Source organism: Netta rufina (assembly GCF_964035555.1).
Source record: "Netta rufina genome assembly, chromosome: 9".
Lineage (NCBI taxonomy): Eukaryota > Metazoa > Chordata > Aves > Anseriformes > Anatidae > Netta > Netta rufina.
In genome coordinates, this window is record NC_140132.1 from 26,214,211 (window position 1) to 26,236,326 (window position 22,116).

At 57.6% G+C, this 22,116-nt stretch overlaps 1 protein-coding gene across 9 annotated transcripts in view; it reads right to left on the bottom strand.

Annotated features, from left to right (window-relative positions):
- MBNL1 (muscleblind like splicing regulator 1) overlaps window positions 1-22,116 on the bottom strand; it is a 57,148-nt gene that overhangs the window by 33,243 nt on the left and 1,789 nt on the right. For 7 of the 9 annotated variants that reach the window (XM_084291969.1, XM_084291975.1, XM_084291973.1 and 4 more), the window contains exon 2: window positions 10,432-11,007. The exons of the other annotated variants lie outside the window; for them this stretch is intronic. In XM_084291969.1, the coding sequence (XP_084148095.1) occupies window positions 10,432-10,605 (174 nt within the window). In that variant the 5' untranslated portion in view covers window positions 10,606-11,007. The remainder of the gene's footprint in view (window positions 1-10,431; window positions 11,008-22,116) is intronic. 9 annotated transcript variants of the gene reach the window in all.

Genomic DNA, 22,116 nt, shown 5'->3' on the forward strand with positions numbered 1-22,116 from the left:
CTCTGGCTCAGGTGCAGGAGATGGGCACGCTTGGGGTCCGCCCGTTTGCCACGCGGGGAGCTGCAACGGGGGCCGCAGCAACCGCACAAGCCAGGGCAGGTGGGCGGCAGCTCCTCCAGCGCCAGCCAAAGCATGAGGCAGCTCCTGGCCTGGCTGCGGGCGGCGAGGGGCCTGGCACGGCCACCCCCGCGGCAAGCAGCAGCGCTTCCCTCCGACCCGCAGCTGCTCAGCCCCCCGCTGGGCCCCGCCAGCCGCGGTAGCTGCGTGAGGCCGCACGACCCCGAGCGCTCGGCGATGGAGGCGGCACGGAGGGGCTCTGCTCCAGCCTCGCGCAGTGCAGGTGGTTTGTCTGAGCACGTGGAGTGGGGGGAAGGTAAGCTAACATACAGCTCTGGGACAGGCAGCTGTGGCTCCTGGAAGCCTTACCCGCTCTTGTCAATGAGAATCTCTGGAATTGGGTAGGGAAAAGGCCTACAGAAAACGAGGAGTGCCTCATTCATGGCACTGCTCACTGCCATACAAATTATGGGACTTGTATGGGGAAGGACACATCCCCGTGTGCCAGCCAGGCCACAGCAGGAGGCAGCCGGCCCCGCACCTCGTACCCAAGGCCTGCAGCCCTGCCAGACCCCATTGCTGTGCGCACCGGGGGCACGGGGCAAGCCCTGAGTGTCCGAGCATGGCAAGGCCGTGAGTCACCGACATGTGGTCACCCCCCCAGACAGAAATAGCTTGTTTACGGCTCCGCTGGGTTATTTTTACGCGCGGGCAGCGCTGGGTGCCCGCGGTGGCTTGGTGCCGCTGCCCTGCTCGCGGTGGGTCCCTGCAGAGCCCCCAGCCCCAGCCCCACACCCACCCCAACCCGCCTCGCCCTGAGCGTGCACAGTGCCCGAGCGTACTGGGTCTGGCAGGACCCGTCCCCAGGGACAATCACACCAGCACACGCTGCGGGCAGGCCCAGCACGGCTCTAACACAGCGACAGCCCGACCTGCCCTGCCGCGGGCCGAGAGGTGGCTTCCTCCCAGCGCACTCATGGGGTAACTGCGGGAGCTCTCCCGGGCTGGGTGCTCTCTGTCAGCGCAGGGTTTGGAGGCTCTGAGCCCAGCAGAGCGCAGGGGAACCACGCACAGGCTGCCAGCAGCAAGGGCACGGGGCAAGCCGTGGGGCAGCGGCCGAGGAAGCGGCTGGAGAGTGAAGGTTGCTCAGCGAGAGCCGGGTGTGGGGGAGCAGCGACAGCCTGGGGTAACGGGAAGCTCGCTCACTTCGGGGCACCCCCAGCGAGCCTGCGCCCAGGGACCACGGGAGCCGGCCGAGGGGATAACAGCACCAGAGGGTAGCAGGGGACAGTGCTAGAAAAACGCAAATTTGGTTATTTTACTACAGAATCTAGAGGGGCCTGCATGCACAGCGGAAAGGAAAGGGAAGTTTAAAATAATTAGACAACAGATAAAGCAACTGGACCAAGCCAGAAGGAAGAGAAGCTAGATGAACTTTTTTAAGGCATAGGCAAATAAGGGAAGAAAAAGACATAACGAGCACATGGTTAAACAGCAGAGAAAAGAAAAGACTTAACCAAGTTCAGAGTTTAGAAATTCCCGCAGCGAGCTGCCTGCACGCGGTTCAGCTTTCGGGGCAGAGCAGGAGGAGCAGTGACAGCGCCCTAGATACCGCGAGGAGCGGGGGGTTACGAGTCCTTAAGAAAAGAACCCCCCGGTGCAAGCACAGGTAGCGAGCGAGCAGCGTGGTGGGCAAACCCAGGCTGACACGTCGGGATTATTTTAACCAGCAAACGTGTCCAAAGGCTTCCCAGCAGGCGGGGACCCCCCAGCCCCTGCAGCGGGCCAGGCTGTGGCACAGCCACGCAGCGGGGGTGGCGCTGGGCAGGTAGGAACAGCCTCACCCCACGGCTGGAGGGGAAGGCTTTAAAACAGAACTCTTCCAGGGGAAGTACTGGGGGGAAAAGGCACTGGGAGCTCAGAAAAGCTTACGAAATACACAACAATTGGGTAAGAGGAGCAGATGAGAGATGTAAACAGCAGAAGGTGCTTTTGGTGTGTGTAAGGCCCTGCAGCACGCACGGGCTTTGTGAGAACAGACCTGAGGCTGGCTGCGTCCTCAATGCTCCAGTGACAGCCAATGGCTACGGATTGGTGGAAAATGCAGGTGGCAAGGTTTATTTTTCTAAAGTTAGAGAGTCACAAAACCTGCCAAAATAGTGCTGTGTGGTCAGAAGTCCCTCTAGCTGCTTACTGTAGCACGGGCACTGACAGCCGAACTGTCCCGGGCCCGCAGCAGCATGGCCGAGGCTCCAGCCCGGGCACCCCCAGTGCACTGCGACCGGCAGAGCGAGGGGCAGAGGCTGCACTGGAGGGACACGGCTTCAAAGAGCGCAGCCAGCCCAGCTGCCCTTCAAAATCCCTGCTGCAGACCGAGGGGTGTTCCGGACACCCACAAGGAAACACAGCCTTGCTCTGCGCCCTGCAACAAGCAGCCGGCAGCGCTCACCCAGAGCTCCCCAGTGAGAGCAGACAGCTCCGAGAGGCAGAGCCGGCAGCAGAGGCGGCAGCCTGCCCCACGGGCACGGTGCGAGGAGGTTCGGGTGCCGCTGGGGGGGCTCCGTGCAGCCCCGAGCCCCCGGCAGGGCGCTGTGAAGGACCGGGCAGTGCCGGCAGCGCCGCTCCCCAGCGCCACGCTGCTGCGGCTCGGCTGCACCCGACTGAGGCTGGCAGTGTCTCCGGAGGAAGTGGCATTGGCTAATGGCAGTTTAAGTTCGTTATTAAGACATTTCAGCAGTTCCATTACCTCTCCCTTATGCACGAGAGAGCAAACAGGCTGAGCAGATAACATCTGCAGAGCACAAAAACACGTCTCCGGCCTGGAGACTCGAGCTGCTCTCGGCTGAAGCGAGAGCCGTGTAGCTGGTGGGGAAATTAAAATGTTTCCATGTGTGGGAGCCTTCCGAAGTACAGAAACAACCAGCAACATTCAGCAGGCCAGCGCATCGGCTCCCTCGAGAAGCCAATTTTCCCCAAGTTCAGCATGAGCAAGGCCGTAGCAGTCACAGAGGTGAAAGCATCGGCCTCCTCCTCATCATCATCATCCCTCCAGGGACACAGCGAGACCAGGGAGTGAGGCGGTGAGGCAGGCACCCTGCCTGCTCCTGCCTGCCCCTACCCTGCCCCTGGGCGCTGTCAGCAGCCCCGGCCCTGCAGCAGGCCCCAGACACCTCCCAGCCCTGCCCCGGGCCCTGTGCTGCTGCCTGCCCCATTCTGCCCGGCACTTCCCGGCTCCTGGGGGCCAAGAACATTTTCCAGCAATGTTACAGGCAAGGTGAATGCAGTAATTCCTCAGATAATCCAAACAAACCTTCGGTAGTGACCTGGTAATGTTTAATTAGCGGTCATTTAAACGGAGCAAGGCCTGAGCCATGAGCAGCAGCACGGCGCTGGACACCTGCCCTTCAGCTGTGCCCAGAGCCCGGGGACGCCCGGCAGCGCCGAGCAAGGCTCCCAGATTAAACGCGGGGTATTTTTAGCAACTGATGGGTTCTCAATTTGTATAAGCACAAAGCAGACTTTCTCAATTCGCAGACGGCCTTTCCAGCCGCAGGAATGACCCTGAAGGCTCCTTCTTACACAGACCCAGGGGCACGACAGACACCCAGCGGGCTGACAAGACCTGAGCGGCCGCGGGCAGCGGGGTGCAGCTGCTGGGATCCGCAGCGAGGCCAGGCTCGGCAGGCAACACCTGCACACACAGCAGCCCGGGGGAAGGCACCACAGACAACGGCTTCACTGCAACGCATCCGCACGCGGGCAGGAAAAACCGCCGGGAAAGGAGCGTTTTGGGTCTAGAAAGTTACTGGAATCTGTGGTGGATAAAGCAGAAAATTGAGCAAGTCGTCCTGACAGCATAATTACACCACAGAGATTAATTTTTAAAAATTGTCACGTGGAATAAGTTAGATTAATGGCAAGCTCAGCCACTTTTCAAACCGCTGCACTTAATAAGGGAGAGGAGCACACAAAGTCAACAATGAAGTACTCGCAGGGGTGCTTCCCCCTCGGCCAGCAGCGCACACCCACGCACCTCCGAACAGACGGCATCGCCCTGCCCACATTTCGGGAGCCCTTCACGTCAGTGGCAGCCAACACCATCCTGCACTGCTTCCACAGGCACCCACAAAACACAGGGCGTGTGCCGTGCACCTGTAGGGACGGGGTGTGGGTACAGGGACAGCGCACAGCGCGCTCCTCACGCCTGGATGTGCAGTGCCGGGTACAACACAGCTCCGAGCCTTACAGCAAACAGCCTCAGCCCCAGCAGAAGCTCCAGCAGAACCCTGCTTGCCCCCAGCCACAAACACGGTCTTGCAAAGAGCTGCCAGGAGCTGAGACCAAACACGTGTCCTCGGGCCGTGTGAGAGCCCTCCTGTGCTGCTGGGCCCAGCGAGCTCCCTGAACATCTCCTTCTGGGTCTCGAGCTCCCTGAGTATCCCCTTCTCGGTCTCACTTTACTCTCCCTTTCCCTCCCCGCCTGCCTGCTCACCGTGCCCAGGCGCTTCTTCCCCCAGTGCCTGTCAGGCTGTGCAGCAGCACTGTTTTCCTCTGAGCTCTGCCTTTCCTCTGTCTCCTTCGCCTCCCTTTAATTCCTCTCCCTTGCTTTGCCCTTTTTCCAGCCGGAGATGGAAGCACCTTCCTACCCACTTTCCTGCCAGTGGAAGCACCCCTGTGGCCAGCACGCTGCAGCTGCCCTAAAGCCCCTCGGCGCCCCGCTCAGCACACCCAGCTCAGCAGACGCAGGCACCCTCGGCCACCACCACGCTCCCCTTCGCCTCAGCTCCGCGGGCTCCCGCTGTGCACGGAGCTCCCAGCAAAGCCCGAGGCCCCCGACCTGCCCGGCAGCCACCCCACTGATGGAGGGGAGGGCGCTAAGGGCACTGTAGGGCCGCACAGGCAGCTGTGCAAGGTGAGGGTGCTTCAGCTCCCCAGCCCAGGCACCGTTACTACATGTGGCCAGAAACCTGCCGGGCTCCTGCAATGCAAACCTCTCCGTTTAACCTTAAACATTTCCTCCAGGAAACCTCTAAAATTTCCTCTGGGAAGGCGAGCACCGGGGCCTCCTGCCAGCCCTCACCCCATTGCCACAGCCACCTTACGGGTACACAGGGTCAGCCTGGAAACGCTGCCCTCTGCCTCGCTGCAATCATGCCGAGAGGCAAACGGCCCCGCTCCCCTGAGAGCCGCCCCCTTCCTCACGCAGCGCCCACCTCCCTCAGCCCCCCCAGCAGCCCTGGAGCAGGTTCCTTCCCATCGCCAGCACCTCCCCATGGCATGAGCGTGCCCAGCATCCCCTCTGAAAGCCGAGGCAGCTGCCTTGGTCCCGGCCCGTCCTGCCGGGCAGACAGCTCGGGCTGCAGGCGCTGCTCCGAGCCCTGAAGTGCCGTGCAGATTTCTAAGAAAGACGCGGGTCCTGTTTCCTAAACGGCAGCCAGCTGGGCTAGTAGCACCACGCAGTCCCAGCGAATAAACAGCAGCTTCTCCAAAGTCAAAAACCAGATGTGATCATTCAGTCCTGGATGTAATCTGCTGCTTCCAGCAAGTTCAGGAGCGAGCCTTGGCAACCAGGCAGCTGTATGCAGAAAACCCGAGAAACAGAGACTTGGGGTCATCCCAAAAAGGACAGAGGCCTCGCAGGCGGCTTCCGATGGCTCGTTTGAAGACATAGGACAAATGACTGAGTATTTGGGACGTGAGCTTTTCTTAGTTTATGCCACTTCAAGTTCTCCCTGCGAATCAGTTCAGAAACTCCTCGTGGTGCGCACAGCAGCAGCCCCGGCCGTACCCAACAGACGCCCACCCTGGCGCCGGGCGCGCGGGCTCTGACAGCTGCGAGTGTTGCGATGCAATCCGGTCAGTTCGGTTTAATTCTTTTTTGATTTCTTCCTGCAGGCGCAGAGCTTAAGCTGTAATTTGAACTCTGCACACCTTAGCAAGGCACAGCTCTTGTTTGGATATCCGACAAGACTCCGAAATGCCATTCCTGTGCCCGCAGAGGAACACGCGGTTCCGACTCCTTGTTTCCAGAGGGCCGCTTGCCGCTCGGCCTCACGGCCCCACCACCTCCCCAGCCCATGTGCCCCTTCGCTTCCTCTGCTGGAGCTCAGCCCGCTGGCAGGCTGGAGGAGAAAAACCTATCCAGCTACAGCCGATACGGCAAATCAGATCCGACTGAGGAATCGGAACACTTTGCACTGCTTTTCCTCCTCTTTTCCAGGGGTTGCTGCTTTATCAGCTCCCCGGGAACCCCCCGTGCTCCCTCCGTGCCCAGGCCCACCCCGCAGGCTGGGTGCTGCGCCACGCCATGGGCAGGACACGTTGCTGGAGTCCCCTGCCAGCAGGCTCTCTTACCAATATTCTGGATTTTTTTTCTTGCTTAATTAAAGGTGACGTAGAGCCAATGGTCTAACATTACCATCGATTCTAACATTATTAGAGAAATGCGTTCAGTGGTTTTCTTTTCTTTGCATTGAAGTAAGTGGGGTCCTTTTCCCTTAAGCAACTATAACAAAACAGTCAATGATGGATGAAAAACTTATTCCTGTTTTCTGAAGCAGTGACAAAGGAGATTTAAACAATTAACAACAACATCCCTGAGGCGTCAGCAATAAGGCACTCCCCAGGTTCAGCTGTAATTATAACACCTTTATATATTTTTAAGGCTTCTCCATAAAAAGTGAAGTGTCACTACGAGAGAGTTCAGGAGTTTCCTTTTCGAAAGGCAACTCCTCCTGCAGCAGGCAGTAGAGCACTGGCACCCTACATGTATCAGGGACAGCTGGGAGGCACCAGAGCTTCCCACTGCCCCGCTCAGTGGGCAGACCTCAACCTGGGGCTCGGGGCTTTTTCTGGGTTTCACAAACGCAGTGAGACGCAGTGTTCAGGGCGTCTGTGCTGAAGGAAGAGGAGGATCGGGCTCCTGCATTGCAGCGGGACACCCAAGTAACGGGCAGGAGCAGCCCAGCGGCAGCGCAAGCCCAGGGGAACGACAAGGCACCCGAAGTGTCAGTGTGCACAGCATGCACCAGCCCCGGGCAGAGGAGGGGGGCTCAGGCCGAACTGCAGAGCTCAGCGCGGCCCCTGGGAGCTCGTGGAGCCCTGTGAGCAGCCCGTGCAGGAAGCACACCGCGGGCGCTGGGGAAGCACCTGCCAGCAGCAGTGATAGAAAGCAGCCTGAGCCCACATCCCTCCTGCTCCCTCCTCTTTCCTCGGTGCGTTTACAATTTCAAAAATATGGGTACAAAAGGCAGCGAGGCAACCGAAGGACGCGGTGTGCAGAGGAACGGCATCCTGCTCGCACCCGCAGCCCCCCCAGCCCTGCCATCCATCCCTCCATCCATCCCCCCATGTCGGGGCATCTGCCTCGTGGCGCCCAGGAAGCGGCAGGTGACTCAGCCATCGGAGCATCTGATGAAGTTAACGGGGGTTCAGAAATGAATCCTACTTAGGCTTTTTTTTTCCAAGAAAAATAATAATAATAAAAAAATCAATGTTTTAATATTATGCTCAAAACAATTTCTGTTGCAGACCAGTTTCCTGACTTAGGAACTCGATAGCTTACTTCTGCTGCAGACAGTTTGACAGACTTTTAGGCATCCAAATTTAGGAAGAAAATCGGATAAATTTAAATAATGCAAGCCAGAGCTAAGGCTGACCCAGCTTTAGCTGACAATTTGAACACACTGCATCATTGTTTGTGTCTTCAACCCCCCCAAAATTACCCGCAGGTGAGATTATGGCACACACACTGACGCTGGTCAGCACAGCGCACCGAGTAGCCCCGTGGTGTCCCCAGGCCTGACCCGAGGCAGGGACTCCCTGCAGGAGGACGGGGGCTGCTCAGACCGCAGCGCACACCAGCGCCGTGCTGCAGAGCCCAGCAGCCCTCCCGCATGGACACCGCAGCCCTCGCAGCTCCGGACGAGGTGCCCCCCTCGCTCATGGCCTGGGCTGCCACCTGCAACCCTTGCTCATTCCCCTCTTTTCTTTCTTCCCTGCGAAACGACAAGCAAAGGCAGCGTCCCCAGGCTGACCGCTCCACGGGCACACCAGGCTGTTCCCCGGGGTGCCAAGGGCTCGGAAGGAAAATGGCAGCGACTAAAACCTGGCTGTGGCCCGGGCACCCTGCAAGAGCAGCCAGTCAGTGCCAACACTGCTAGCAGGCACATCCCCAGGAAACCAGTTCAGTGGGATGGTAGCTTCTGGGTGCATCCTTAGTAAAGGTTTGCCTCTCGGGGAACAGCACTAACTGCCTCCACGTGTCCGCATCGAAAGCCTCCTATCTCTTGGTAAGCGACTCATTGACCTCTCAGAGCGGAGATAAATCCAGTACAACACTTTCCTAAGTTGTTTTTGCATAACATCTAGTGTTTGTGATAGCAGCCGTTACTTTGTTATGCTTTCCCCACTTGTTTAGCTTAGCGCACGCAAAAACCTGAAACAAAAACAAAACAGCGACCGCCCGGCCGGGACAGGAGCCTGCGCCGACACGCTCCCGCTGCCCTATATCAAAGGGACTCACCCGACAGGCAGGCTCCTTCACTACAGGACAGCAGCAGGCAGGAAGGAGGCTGCACTCCCCCACCGAGACCCACGGCACGGGGAGGAAGCCCCCAGCCCAACGCAGGCCCCCGCTGAGCGCTGTGTGTGTGATGTTAGAGGCGGCCCCGGCCCCCAGCCCGTTACCTGCGCTGACTTCAGGTGGTGCCAGAGCCTGCCACGGGCGCTCTGAAGCCCTGCAACAACGCCGGCTATTCCCTGTATACAGCTGTAGCCACAGGCCTCGCAGCTCCTTGCAGAGGTGATAATTACCTCCTTCCTTCAGAGGGTGGAAACAGAACCCCGCTGATGGGAAGGGCTCCTCCAGGCGCTGGTTTCTGACGTCTCAGTAGCTCCAGGACGCTGCCCTACAGCGAAGCCAGGCGCTGTCCCGCTGCTGACAGGATGCCCACGGCCGTAATGCTGGTGCCCTGGGGTCGGCTGAGTCTGCCTTGTGCAGAGCAGCAGTGGCAGTGCCGGGCTGCACGCCCCGTGCCACAGCTGCCCTGGTGCCCCCCACGCTGTGCCCGTGCCCAGCAGCACCAGCAGCCGGTGCAATGCCGCCAGCTCTGCCCCGCGCCGTGCCCTCCGCTAACTCCCAGCGCACGCCAGCACCGCAGCTCCAGGCTTTATAATGTTTTTTATTTCCTCCTGTGCATTGTAATTGCTGTCATTTTAAAAATAAAAAAATCAGAAGTACATTAACGAAAGCTTCTCACTGCCGTGCGCTGACACAGGCCGGGCGGTGGGGCTGGGGACGCTCTGAGGGCTGGCCTGCCTTCCATCCAGAGCTCAGCAACACGCGTGTCTGAAGGCAGAACGCAGCAGGATCCCCACAAACCCCTACAGCCCGCCTCCTGCCTGCACCAGCAACCTGCAGAGCTCGCTGCCGTGCACAGCTCCCCCTCAGTGCGCTCAGCAATCCCCCGCTCTGTGGCTGGCTCCGCTTCCCAGGACTCATCCCAAGAAGAGATCGTGCTGCAGGATGACACTGACACCCTTGTTTCCCAGCATTTGGTTTCGGTGACCCTACTGAATTGAGGTACTGCTTGTGGCACAGGTATTTTAAACGCTAGCGTAATTTAAATTGTAAAAACCGAAGAGAAGAAGCTGGAAACCCACACGTTCAGCACCTATTGCTGAAACCGCAGCTACAGTGAAACAACAGCCCCACACGGAGAGGGCCCAGCTCAGAGGCAGCCCCAAAAAGCACAGCAAGGCTGCCAGCACCCTGTGCCCATCCTGTAGCCTGTCTGGAGGCACCTTGCCTGCTGCGGGGCACTCTCCCTCCCTGAAAGCTGTGCGTTTGCAGCAGGGAAAGGCCAACCACAGAGCCCCGAGCACAGCAACACAACCACAGCGTTCAGGGGCACCCAAACAACGCGAGATGGAAAACACTTCTCCAAGGTTCACTCCCCCTGTGCGGGGACACCACCAACCCACTTGCAGTTACAGGGTGGAAACTAATCATCATATTGCTTACGTGGTCTGTGCTATTAAAAACAAAGAATCCTCACAGTGACTTAGCTGTTTCTACGTGAAATGCCCTTTATTCTATCTACACGCAGGGAATCATTTGGAGCCAGAGGACCAGGAGCCGCAGCCGTGCCGGACGGTTCCAGCCCTGCGAGGCTCATCGTCCCCTCGTTCCCCCCGTTCCCCCTTCCCCTTCCCCCGAGGAAAAGAGCAGGGCAGAACAGCGAGCATCGACACAAATCAGAGCAGCAGAAGGGCCGGCAGGCAGCAGCGTCTCCCTTTCGGGCTCCGGGGTTTCTGTGGCTGCCGCCGCTGTCGGTAACCGTACGTCCTTGGAAATAATGAAGAGTTACTCACTTTCAATGAATCAAAGCAGGCGATTACGCGTCCGTTTTCAACTTGGCAGCTTTTCGATGGGTGTGCAAATTTACATTCCGTGTCTGGCCGTGAGCAAGTCCCTCTCTGGAACTCCCTACACACCTCCAGCGTGAGCCATTTTGTGTCCCGGATCGGCGTGACGCTCACAGCCATCTTTGGGCCTTACGGGGCGTTAAAGCTCTCCGGGAGAAGCGGCGGCCGAGCCCAGGGGCCCGGCAGGGCGGAGGCGCCCCCCGCTCCCTGCCGCGATCCGCCGGCTCTTCAGGGCTCGGGGCCGCTCATGGGCGAGGCGCCGGGAGCCGGGGCCGGCGCGGGGCCCCCTCAGGCACCCATGGGCGGCCGGGCCGGGGGGCGGCCGCGGGCCGGGCGCGGGTAGACCTGGCGGCTCTGCGCGGCCGGGGAGGGGGGAGCGCTGCGAGGAGGCCGGGGGCGCCGGGGCTAGCGGCGGTCGTGGCGGTGCGGCGGGCAGCAAGCAAGGCAAAAAGCGGCGGCGGCGGCCGCTCTAGCAGCGGGCCCCGGCAGCGGCGCGGCCGTCGGGGGCAGCCCGGTGCCGACCTGCGGAGAGAAGAGACACGTTACACAGCGCCCCGCGCCGCGCCCCGCGCCCAATCGCCGGCCGCCTTGCAGCGGGACGCCGGGCGGCGAGCCAATGGCGGCCGCCGTCTTATGCGAGGTCGCGCCTGTCAGACGCTCGCCGCCGCTCGGCGCTGCCTCAGGCGGCCCGGCCGGGAGGGGAGGGGGGGGGGGGGGGGCACGGCCCGGGGCGGCCCCGCGGGCACCGCCCCCACCGGAGCCGCCCCCCCCGCAGCCCCCCGGGACCCGCAGCCCCCCCCCGACCCCCCCGGTCCCTCCCCGCCACCTGGGGCTGCCCGTCACGGCCCCGGCCCCGGCCCCGGCCCCGCGCCCGCCCCGTCCCGCCCCAGGCGGCTGCGAAGCTGCACGGGGAGAAGCCGCAGCTCGCACCGAGCCAACGGGGGCGAAAAGGGGCGAAAATGGGTGAAAAGGGGTGAAAAGGGGTGAAAAGGGGTGAAAAGGGGTGAAAAGGGGTGAAAAGGGCGCCTCGGGACGGCTGCATCCCGCCCCATTTGCCGCGGTGCCTCCCCGGGGGGTGCTGTCAGCAGGGCCCGAGAGCAGCGGGGCTGGGATTCGGCCCTGGACACGGCCCCAGCCCTGCCGGCCCTACAAGCGGCCCCCCTGCAGGAGCCCACCCGCCCCGGGCCGGGCCGCTCACAGAGCCCTCGCCTCTGGTCCCACAAACCCCGTCCCCAGCCCATGAGGGGGGCTCCGGCGAGCCCCAGAGGCCGCCAGCACAGCCGGGGCTGCACAGGGCCGCTCCGGGGGTGTCCCCGAGCAGCCGGGACACACGGCTACAGAGCGGGGGGTGGCTGCACCTGAGGGGCTGAACGTTTTGTGTGTCGTTTCTTAATTTATTTGCAGTTTGGTTGGGGGCTGGCAGGTTCCAGAATCCACCTACCAGCCCATTCCATACTAAAGGTTTGTTTTTGTTTTTTTCCCTACTTGTCTTGGGACTGCTGCAACATTGATGTGGCCACAGCGTAACTTTGCATTCACTGATTGCTGGGAATGCAAACGGACAGAGGAACAGATACAACTGAGGAAAACTAAGTTAGAAACATTGAAAGTGAATTAAAGGATGATTCTCAGAAAAGACAAAGCAGATGCAGAGAGAAGTAGCACCACGCAGTCATTCCTTCAGTCAGTAACAGAGGTGACTGCTGCCTGCTCAGCAGGGTCACTGAAAATGATTAAGAAACGGCTTCACAGATTAATGACAACGTTACTTGAAAACACCCGAGAAAGTGAAACTACCACCAGAAGGGCCACCTGATCTCGGTGTCCGAGTTCTGGTTCAATATGCTCGGTTTTTATCACTTCCCGCTCTCGCCATGACGAAGCGCTGTGCAGCCGGGCTCATGGCGTGTTCCTCCTCCTCGCTACAGCCCCTGACAGACGCGAGGCATCTGAGCGCGGAATGGAAATCGCTCCCGAAGAGCCATTGTTTTGACTCTTCCTGTAACTGGGTCTGCTGGACGTTCCTGCCTGCTCTATCTCAATTCACACACGTCTCCCAGAGCAAGACGTATAAAGCTGGACAGTCAGAGAGCACAACAATAAAGGAGAACACGGCACTGAAGAATGCTATTTTTATGCTCACAGAAAGTGGAAGCTGCAAAAGCCAGTCTCAATGACATGGGAACTGTCAGCAAGAGCAGATAATTACACAACATGAATCCATCCTCGTGACAATGACTCTAATGAGATAGGAAATGGAATAAAATCAATATTCTATTTACACTGACAGGACAATCTCAAAGCTCAAAATTGCCAAATAGCCGTCTTTTAAATAAAGAAATACAAAAATTACCGACTGCCTTAGAGTATTTTCAAAACACCTCTGCCAAATGTAAAGTTTACCAATAACATATCTCAACATAAATTTGGAGAGGGCACAGCAATTACTCCATGGCAGAACCCAGAGACGTAATTATAGCGCTGTCACAAAATTAAGCCGAAACAATGAGCTAATTAACAGCTTGGCCGGTAACAGCGAGGGGTAGGTTAAAGAGAAATAGCCTCTCGTAATCTCTGCTGCTGAGCAACCCGAATCTGTCTCGCGCTCTCACCCGCAGGAGCTGCGCTGGCCGCACCGCGTGCAGGACGCAGGGAGACCCCTCTCGGCCCGGGACTCCGAACGCCGCCGGGCAAAGCGGTGCGTGAGGCAGCGGCACGGAGCGGCCACGGAGCACAGTGCCCTGCTGTGGGGCTGCCCCCAGGGACCTCACAGCTCCCCCCTGCCCAGCACCCCGTGGCAGAGCCCCGCAAGCCCACAGGCACGCGTTAGTGTTCAACTACAGAGCAAGCCCCGCACCAGAGCTGGGAAAAATCTGCCAGCGTTACTTCCACGACCCAGATATTTTGCATAATACACGTAGTTTTGGTAGTAGTAGTACCAGCAGCGTTTAAAGGCTATTTCTGTGCTGTTTCGGCTCTGACGGAGTAGCTGGGGAAGGCAGTGCCACCTCCCACTGCCTTCAGTGGGCTTCTCAGGCAGCTCCTCACCGTGTTTGTCTCGAGCACACTGCACGGCTTCTGAAACCGCCTTAGCAGAAACACCTCGGTGTGACATTGCATTGGGAGTTCAGGCATCCAAGCACACTCGGTTCATAAAATTCGGATAAATAGTAAGGAAAGAGGCAATGTCACGGAGTGTGTGCCCTAAATGCACGTGCGCTACCACCTTGGGCAGCAACCAGACACCTTCCTGAGCTCAGCTCTCCAAGCTTCACGTCCCAAACCAAACCGAAGCGACTCCCGACAGCAGCCAGGCCACTCCAGCACTGACATTCAAACCCCACAGCCCAGTCCTTACTGTAGATTAGAGTAATGCTATTTCCGAGTCAGAAAGTTATACTGCAAATTCCACAAACTCCCTTTTCCTTAAAGAAAGCAAGGTTACGAATTAGCCACTGTTACTGCACCTGAAAGGCTTCAAACTAAAGAAACACGCCGACTGACATTTTTTCCTCTCTTCTCCCCTCTTCCTTTTTTTTTTTTTTTGGATCTATTGCATGTCTCAAACCCCTTCTCGAGGCTGGCAGTACTTCACATTACCTGAGAGCATTAAATGGATGGGTATTAATAACTGGGAATAGGCAAAGGTCAGTGTCTGCCTCTAGCCCAGCAAGATGTGCACATTAGCTGCTGCCCTGCTCTCAGCTCGGAGGCCAGAGACACGAAATGGCAGGAAGGACGACGCTGCTTTTAATCCATTCTGCTATTGATTGATGTGCTGCGACGCATTCACGTACCCGTCCGCAGCATTAAAATTGCAGCTGCTGTTCCTGGTAGTAAAACCATAGCCATATGGTAATTCTTTTACCATAACATTCACATAATATATGGTACAAATGGGCAGTCATGTATTTTCCTGGGAATTACAGGGGAAATTAAACCACGGAATAAGGGCCATTTCCCAAGCGAGTCTAACAAGAAGCTTGTATCTTTAACATCAGGAGTAACCCAGTGATTTGCCTTAAATATCTGAGAAGTATTTTTCAATTGAAATAACGAAAAGCTCTTTTATTAACCAGAGACGAAACACCCAGAAGTTGTAAGAACCAACAGCTCTTTCTGCTACCACAACACAGAACCTGACACACTCTCCAAAAGTACCGAGGTTACTCATTACTCAGCCCCCTGCACGCTGAGGCCGCCCTGTTTGATGAGCTGCAAACAGACACGCGCCACGGGCTGCGGGGCCCAGCGGGATGCCCCACGACACAGCGGGGGCTCCTGCACGCCTGGGGCAGGAGCGTGATGGGTACGGCTGCCCCGTTTCAAGTAAAAAAGGTTTCTTCTCTCCTCCCTAGCTCACACAAGTGCCTGATTTTTTAATCACCTGTTACTCCTCAATGGCACGGGGACGGAGGTGCCCACTGGCTGCACAGCCGATGGTAACAAGAGCATGCAGCAAGCAGCATTTTGGGGCGCTTTCCTCAAGAGCACGGCCATGTGAGGAGCCTCGGGACACAGCTCCCACAGCTGAGGCTCAGAACTGGGAAGTTTTGGTAACAGCGGTGGAATTATGGCACGGAATGACACCGTGGGCAACGCCTTCCACATGGGCAGCCACCTGCACCAGCACAGGGGAACGCACACGTGTTGGGCACGAGACGCGCGTAAATCCGGGACGTGGGTACTGACATCCACAGGGACTCCTGCAGAAATAAAGCCTGCCCGTGACTCAGCAAGGGAAGTGACCGCTGCCTCTGACACCGATTCAGCTGATGCTGGTGCTTTCAGGGAGGACAAGTGACCTGCAGGCGTTGTCGCTGCACGAGATGCAGCAGGCACCCAGCAGGCACCCGGCCTCGAGGCCTCTCCGGCTACTTCAGCGCAAAGGAGAGTGCGCTGGCAGCTTGCTGCAGCCCAGGCCCTACCCCAGAGCTGCAGGTAACCTCGGGAAGGTGCCTGGGTTCAGCACCAAACCCGTACCGCTGGTACCGCCCTTCCCACGGCAGCACAGCCGCCTGCCAGCAGCGGGCACAGCGCGGCCGCCAGCCTGGGGAGCACCTGAGGGACACGGCCCCGGGCTGGGTGCTGACGGGGCCGTTTCACCGCTAAGAGCCCGGCCTTCAGCCTGCTCCGCTCCCCTGCCCACCCTTCCCTCATGCCTTCTGGTCACTTTGTCACGGCATTAACCACAAACCAGGAGCCTGGGTGCAACCCTCAGATCCTTGCACACGCCAGATTAATTAGCGAGATCAAATCTGAGCTCAATTACCAGGCATGGAGAACGCTCCTCGTGCCACCGCTCCCCGCTGCAGGGCACGGCACGGCTCCGCTGCTCCCCGTGGGGGACAGGCACGGCTGAGAGCTCCCCACACCGCGTCCCGCCAGCACAGTGCCTGCCACGTGCCGTCTGTGAGCATCCAGCGGCCCCAGCACTGTGCCCGGCCTCACTGTGCATCCTGCTCGAGGGCAAACAGAAAGGGATGCCCCTCACCCCTCCAGGTGCCCGGGGCAGGGCAGCCCACACGGTGTCAGTGTGAGTTGCGGGGTGGCCGCGGTGCCGGGGCTGCTCCCGCGCGTGCTGTGAGGTCAGAGGCAGCGCCAGCAGCGCTCCAGCCCACAGCTGTCCCTGTCCCAACAAAACCCTGCGCAGAAAGCAGACAGTCCCCTATTTTGAATACATTCTGGCCTTACATTTAATTCGTAGCAGGCGTATTCTAGCACAGGGAAAACACAGTGCCCAGGAGCACAGGGACACTTGGTGTGATTCAGTTCAACACGTGGACAGTCTCAGGCAAGCTAGGTAACCGTGTGCCTCCAGGTACCACGTAAAAGCTCCAAATTAGTCAACAACAGCAAAAAGGAGTAATAAGAACTGTGCGACTGCGCTTTGTTCTGGGCAAGAAGTGCAGCAGCTCTGGGGCCATCCCATTTAAGACGGCCAAGCCCTACGCCAAGCGCTCGCTGCCCCCAGAGCCCGGCCCGTCCCGGGGCAGGCGGCGTGGCACAGGGCCCGCTGCCCCGCGGCTGGCACCGAGCGAGCCTGCAGCCTGCGGGGCAGAAAGCACCCGGAGATCCCGCACTGAAGCCCGCGAGCCCTCCGGCCACGTTCCAATTAACGTTCCTTGTGCTGTGTGGCAATTTTAGAGGCTTGCATAATGCCCCAAACATCCATCAGAACTGTCTGCCTCCGCTATTTTTATCAGCTTTCCCCTCGTATTTCCCACGTGGAAGATTCCTCCCTGCCCTCTGCTCGGCATCTCAGCTTACCTCCTCTTGCAGCAACACCTGCGCAAGCTACCGACGTTGAACCACGCAGCGAGGCGCCTTGAAAAGAGCTCACAAAGATCACTGCTTCCCCTGAATTCTCACTCGTACCTTTACAAACTCATTTAAAAATAGTGAGCACGAAAGTTAAAAATCCTAGTCTTAAAAAAAAGCAGAATATTTGAACAGAGTTTCTGAAAAGATTTAAGGAAAATGAAGTAATTTCTACACTTACTGTGACAAAAGACAGAGTGCTTACAAGTTGTAGAAAACAAAACAAAAAACCCAAAGCAATAATTCTGTCAGTCATGCAGAAAAATGAGTGAAAGAAGTTCAAGCTACTGCGCTCGAGATGCCACCGTTAGCTGTATTTAATTAGAAGAAAGGAGCAGAGCTGTGCCTACTTTCCACAAAAAATCACATCCTAAAGGTTAATTTATGGAATAGATTGGCACAAATAAATCCAGGGGCTCAGTAAAATGCTGATAAACAGCAAGATACGCTGCCGGGGGCTTTCTTCTTAGCAGTTGGCAGAGCTAAGCCATAAAAGCAAGTGTCTGCACCCCCAGAAGAACATTTTTAACTGTTACACATCAAAGGCTGAGGAGCAGATAATTGCATTATTAATATCACTGATTCACTACCTTTTCTTTTTCACTGCCTGGGAAGAAGCCTCAAAGTCATTTTAAGTTCTGCCTACGTACCGAGCACCGAAGGGTTCCCACATAGAGCCACATATAGAAAGGATTGCACTTCAAAACAAAGGCACACACCCGGAGACAAAGCCGCCGTTCAGGCACTAACGAAGCTTCCAAACACGGCAAGAGGCAATTTGTGTTTGGATTTTTTTTTCCCAGTTTCTGAGAGTCACAGAAAAAAAAAAAAAACAAAACAACTACCGGTTTGTTTCTCCTGAGTAAGCCAGGCCGCGTTTCTCAGCCCGCAGGGCTGGCAGCACCTCCCTGCCACGGGAAGCAGAGGGCACGGCACCGCCGCAGCAGCCAGGGAGAGGAAGGGCACGCAGAGGAAGGGCACCCCTGGGGCCAGCGGGCCACCTCTGTGCGGGCAAACCCAGGCACACGCCTGCATCCCAGCGCTTGGGCACGTGCACTCACACACAGACACGTGGTGCGTCTGCTGCTTGTTTGGTTGGGTTTATTTGTTTTTGGGTTGTTTTATTTTTCTCCAGTGAATCCAGGCCTAATTACGGTTGCCTTCAGCTTGGCAACCTGCTTGGAAAACCTGACAGATGTGCCTGCTCCATCGAGCTGCCACCGCCTGGCAGACTCCTTGGTCCGCACGGGTAAGGAGGGATTAGAGACCTCGGATGTGCCTCGACCCTATTAGCGCAGCGAGCTCTGCTCTCCCCGACAGCAGCTGCCCCCAGCGGGGGAAGCCCACCCCGCTGAGGAGCCCTGCTCCCGGCACTGCCCCCGGCCCACCACCCCGCGGGGCTGGGCTGCACGGACGAGCCGCGGCCGCTCTGCCTTTTTTAGAAGGAACGATTCCCATTAACTTCTCTGGAAGGACTGGGCCCGCAGCCCAAAGCCGGACTGGGTTCCCAAGCCCTTACTCAGCCTCCCGAGCCAGGCCGGCCCTGGCGGCAGCACAGCACAGCACAGCACAGCACGGCACAGCACGGCACGGCACAGCACAGCACGGCACGGCACAGCACGGCACAGCACAGCACAGCACGGCACGGCACAGCACAGCACAGCACGGCACGGCACGGCACGGCACAGCACGGCACAGCACGGCACAGCACGGCACGGCACGGCACGGCACAGCCCCAGCCAGCAGCCCCGCTCCTGCTGCTGCTGCCGCTGGCCCTGCCGGCCCGGCGAGCCCACGGGGGCTGCGCAGGGAGCGGTGCTGTGCTGTGCCGTGCCGTGCTGTGCTTCACGCCCGTGGTGCCCAGCAGCGGGCACGCACAGCTCCAGCGCTGCTCTGTCTCAGCGTGCGGTGGCTGCAGAGCGCACACACGTGCCAGCACGCTCCCCAGGTAAGTGTGAGCTCACAAAGAGCCACCCACCCAAGTCAGGAAGTGTTATGTACAGAGTCTGCAACGTTTTAGTCTTCTTTCCAAAAAATACCTGCTCTAAGTTCAACCTCAAGGCCTACTGTGCTTTGCCGGATGATCCGTGACTGTCTCATGACTTATTACGTTGTTATCATCACTAAGCTTAACAAACAGGGCTGCTAAGTCTATTAATCTTCTAAAACACCAAGTCTGAAACCGTAGAAACAAAACATCTTACTACGAGATACATAAAATGTGGTGCAGGGCGATAAGGGGGATGTTCAGTGTGCGCTGCTCTTCTTTGTATGCAGCTGCAAGCAAGAGAGGCACCTCCTGCAAGAACCAGCTCCGAATGTAACCTTACTGACAAGTGGTTGAGTGGAAAAAAAAATTCCTTTTATGACAAGTATGTAAGTGAAAAAACCTTCCTTTTACAACAAAAGCCTCTCTGGGAGGCAGGCAGCAAGGTGTGCTTCCAGCAGAAGCACCCGGGCTGTATTCTGAAGTTTCAGCTGCCACCTGCAGACCCAGACAAAGAACCGATATCGTGCGGCGAGCCCGGCTGGGCGGGCTGTGGGACACCTCGCTTCTCCAAACAGCAAGCAGCACGCTGCTCAGGCCGTGAGCCCCCTGGCACTTCTGCTGTGCTGGAGCTCACCTGACGCAGCCACCAACGCGCACAGCGTGCACATTCACACCCCAAAACGCCTCCGTTTGGTGTCTGTGCCGTGGCGCCGTGCCGTGCCTCGCGCCCCTGTCCGCCGGGCTCGCCGAAAGGAGAGCTCACATGGCCTTGGTTTGCTCTGTCCTGGCTTCCTCAGTTTTTCTGCACAATCTGTAGATTCAAACGCAAATTACCTCTGAGTGCACTCCTCAGCATCCTAGTGACATAAGTGTGTCTTTAGCTTATAAGCTGCTGCCTCTAATTAACAGCAAGCAGCCCATTGAAAACTGAGCTGCCTTCAGTGAGCACACGCTTAGGCCTTAGCAGGAGCTAAGGGATGAGATCTACTGCAGGCTTTCCCTTTAGAGTACACTGAAAAGGGAGCTCTCCCAGATACCTCAAAAAAGGTATTTTGGCAGATAACAGACTTTTCTAACATCCACCCCTCATTGGAAACATGGGCTATCTCGCTGGGCAGCGCTGACAGCACGCAGACATTTTCAAAAATAATTGATAGCAGAGGAAAAGCGATTCTCCTGATCCAGAGCTGGACGTCACTCCGGGGTCAGCACACACCAAGCCCCGTGAAGCCATCCAACAGCCCAACAGGCACGGACAACCTCACCCTGACCTGTACCGGCTTGGGTGGTGGCCACCAGAGGCTGAGGGAGGATTTCAGGCCAGCCCCCGAGGCAGAGGAGTTGCTGCTGCCCCCGAGCGGGGCACGGCACCGTGTACCAGCAGTTACTCCTCTGCAACAGGAGCTGCCGCTGGCTTCGCTCTCCAGAGGGAGCCAGGACAGAGGCCAGCACAGGTGGGATGGGACAGGATGGGATGGGGCAACACCGCTCACTTCAATGCCAGGCCAGGAGCTAAGCCCCATCATGAACCGCACCCCCCTCACCTTCCAACTTTTTGCCCTGAACGTGTATTTCGCTGTCCTGGGATGCACTCAAGTTCCACACAACCGTGGTGCAGTTTTAAGGGTCCTTTTCTCTTTCCCTGTAAGCTGCTCCAAACTTTCGCTGCCACGATGGGAACTGCAATCGCACACCCTCACGGCAGGGCAGGCTCCAAACGTCACCAAGGACAGCACCAAAAAAGCACTCACATGTTTATCCTTCTGGTAAATAATTACGGGCTCACAGGAAGGAAATGCTGCTTACTTTGCTGCATTACTTGGGAAACTGAGTTTACAATACGTAATTGTTAATAAAAAAATCTGGGGCAACTGCTCTAAAGCCCCCAGAAGCACAAGCAGGGGGGGCTGCTGTGTCCACCGGCAGGGAGCAGCCACGGAGCTGACAGGGGGACACTGTGCAGTGAGGAGCCACCGAACCTGGGGCCGGCGTCCCTGCCAGCCCTCTCCCCCACGGCTGCTGGCCCCACAAACCCGTTCATCGAAGCCTGGACCTGCACAGGGCAGGGATCCGGGCCCTCGTGCGGTGCTGCTGTGCCATGGGGTGCTCCAGACCCACACCACCGCCACCAGCTGCCCGCCGACACGGGCGTCCTTCCACTCACACTGGAAAACCCTCATGAAAACATACAAAATACAGCACAGTAAAAGTTCTTCTTGATAGCAATGGCAAGATTTTGCTGATAAATGCTCATAATTACAGGAGTCATCCTCAGCATGGGCAAATACTGTAAAAAAATAGAACTGACAGCAAAAGGGAACAACTTTATGCAGCTCTATCTTAATGAGCTGATCTTGGTTAACAGCAAAATTACCTTTGCACGGCATTTGCATTTAGAATGTGCATAATGCAAAGGAAAGCACCTATTATGCCTTTGAAGGTGATGAATTGTTACTTGATGGTGTCTGTTATAACCCAACGTGTGCCACTTCCTTGGTGTTGGCTCTGGCAGAGAAACGAGGGCCCCAGTTCATCCACACAGTTCCCAAGCAGCAATCATCCACTGTTCCGGGCGTCGGAGGCACTGAGGCTCATCCTCCTAATCACAGGCATCCCTGTGCTGCTGCCACCCCTGCGCTCACTCCGAGGAAGCAGAATAAAACAAGTCCTTGAAGGAAATAAAAATCGAGAGGGTGCAGCGAGGTAACGTGGGCAGCTTGGTGAAAGAAAGCACCGAGGGTACGGGCTGCTCTCAAACGTGCATCAACATGGGATATTTGTCACGGAGGGGCCAAAAAACGTCGGCTTATTCAGTCCTTGGCTCACCACAGGAAGCAGAATGAAGTTAAACTCGGTAGTTATTACCAGGTATTACTAGTAAATGATAAACAGCATCTCTGGCTTCATGCAGCGACCGAGGACCAGAATCCGAGAGGTGGAACCAGGCAGGGGAAGCCGACCTGCCTCCAGAACTGAAAACGAAAGCCTACAGCTCAGGTTGGAGCAGCTCCTTTCACACTTGCTTAATCTTGACTACCTCCTGTAAACTCTCCAAAGCAGGATGAATCAACGTCAGCTCCAGTTTAAGGAAAGTCAGCAAATCCCCTGGAGATTTTTCCGTGGAATCCCAGACCTGCAGGCACGGCCACGCCACCCCCACACAGCCCCAGAGAGGCAGCGGGACCCGGCGCTGCTCCTTGCCCCGGGGCCAGCCCGGAGAGGTGCCCTGGCACCACCACCCGGCCACAGCACCCTGCTGCCTTCCCATCTGAGCACTGTGCCCAGAAGGAGGGTTTGGTGATCTGTGTCTGACCGGCAGG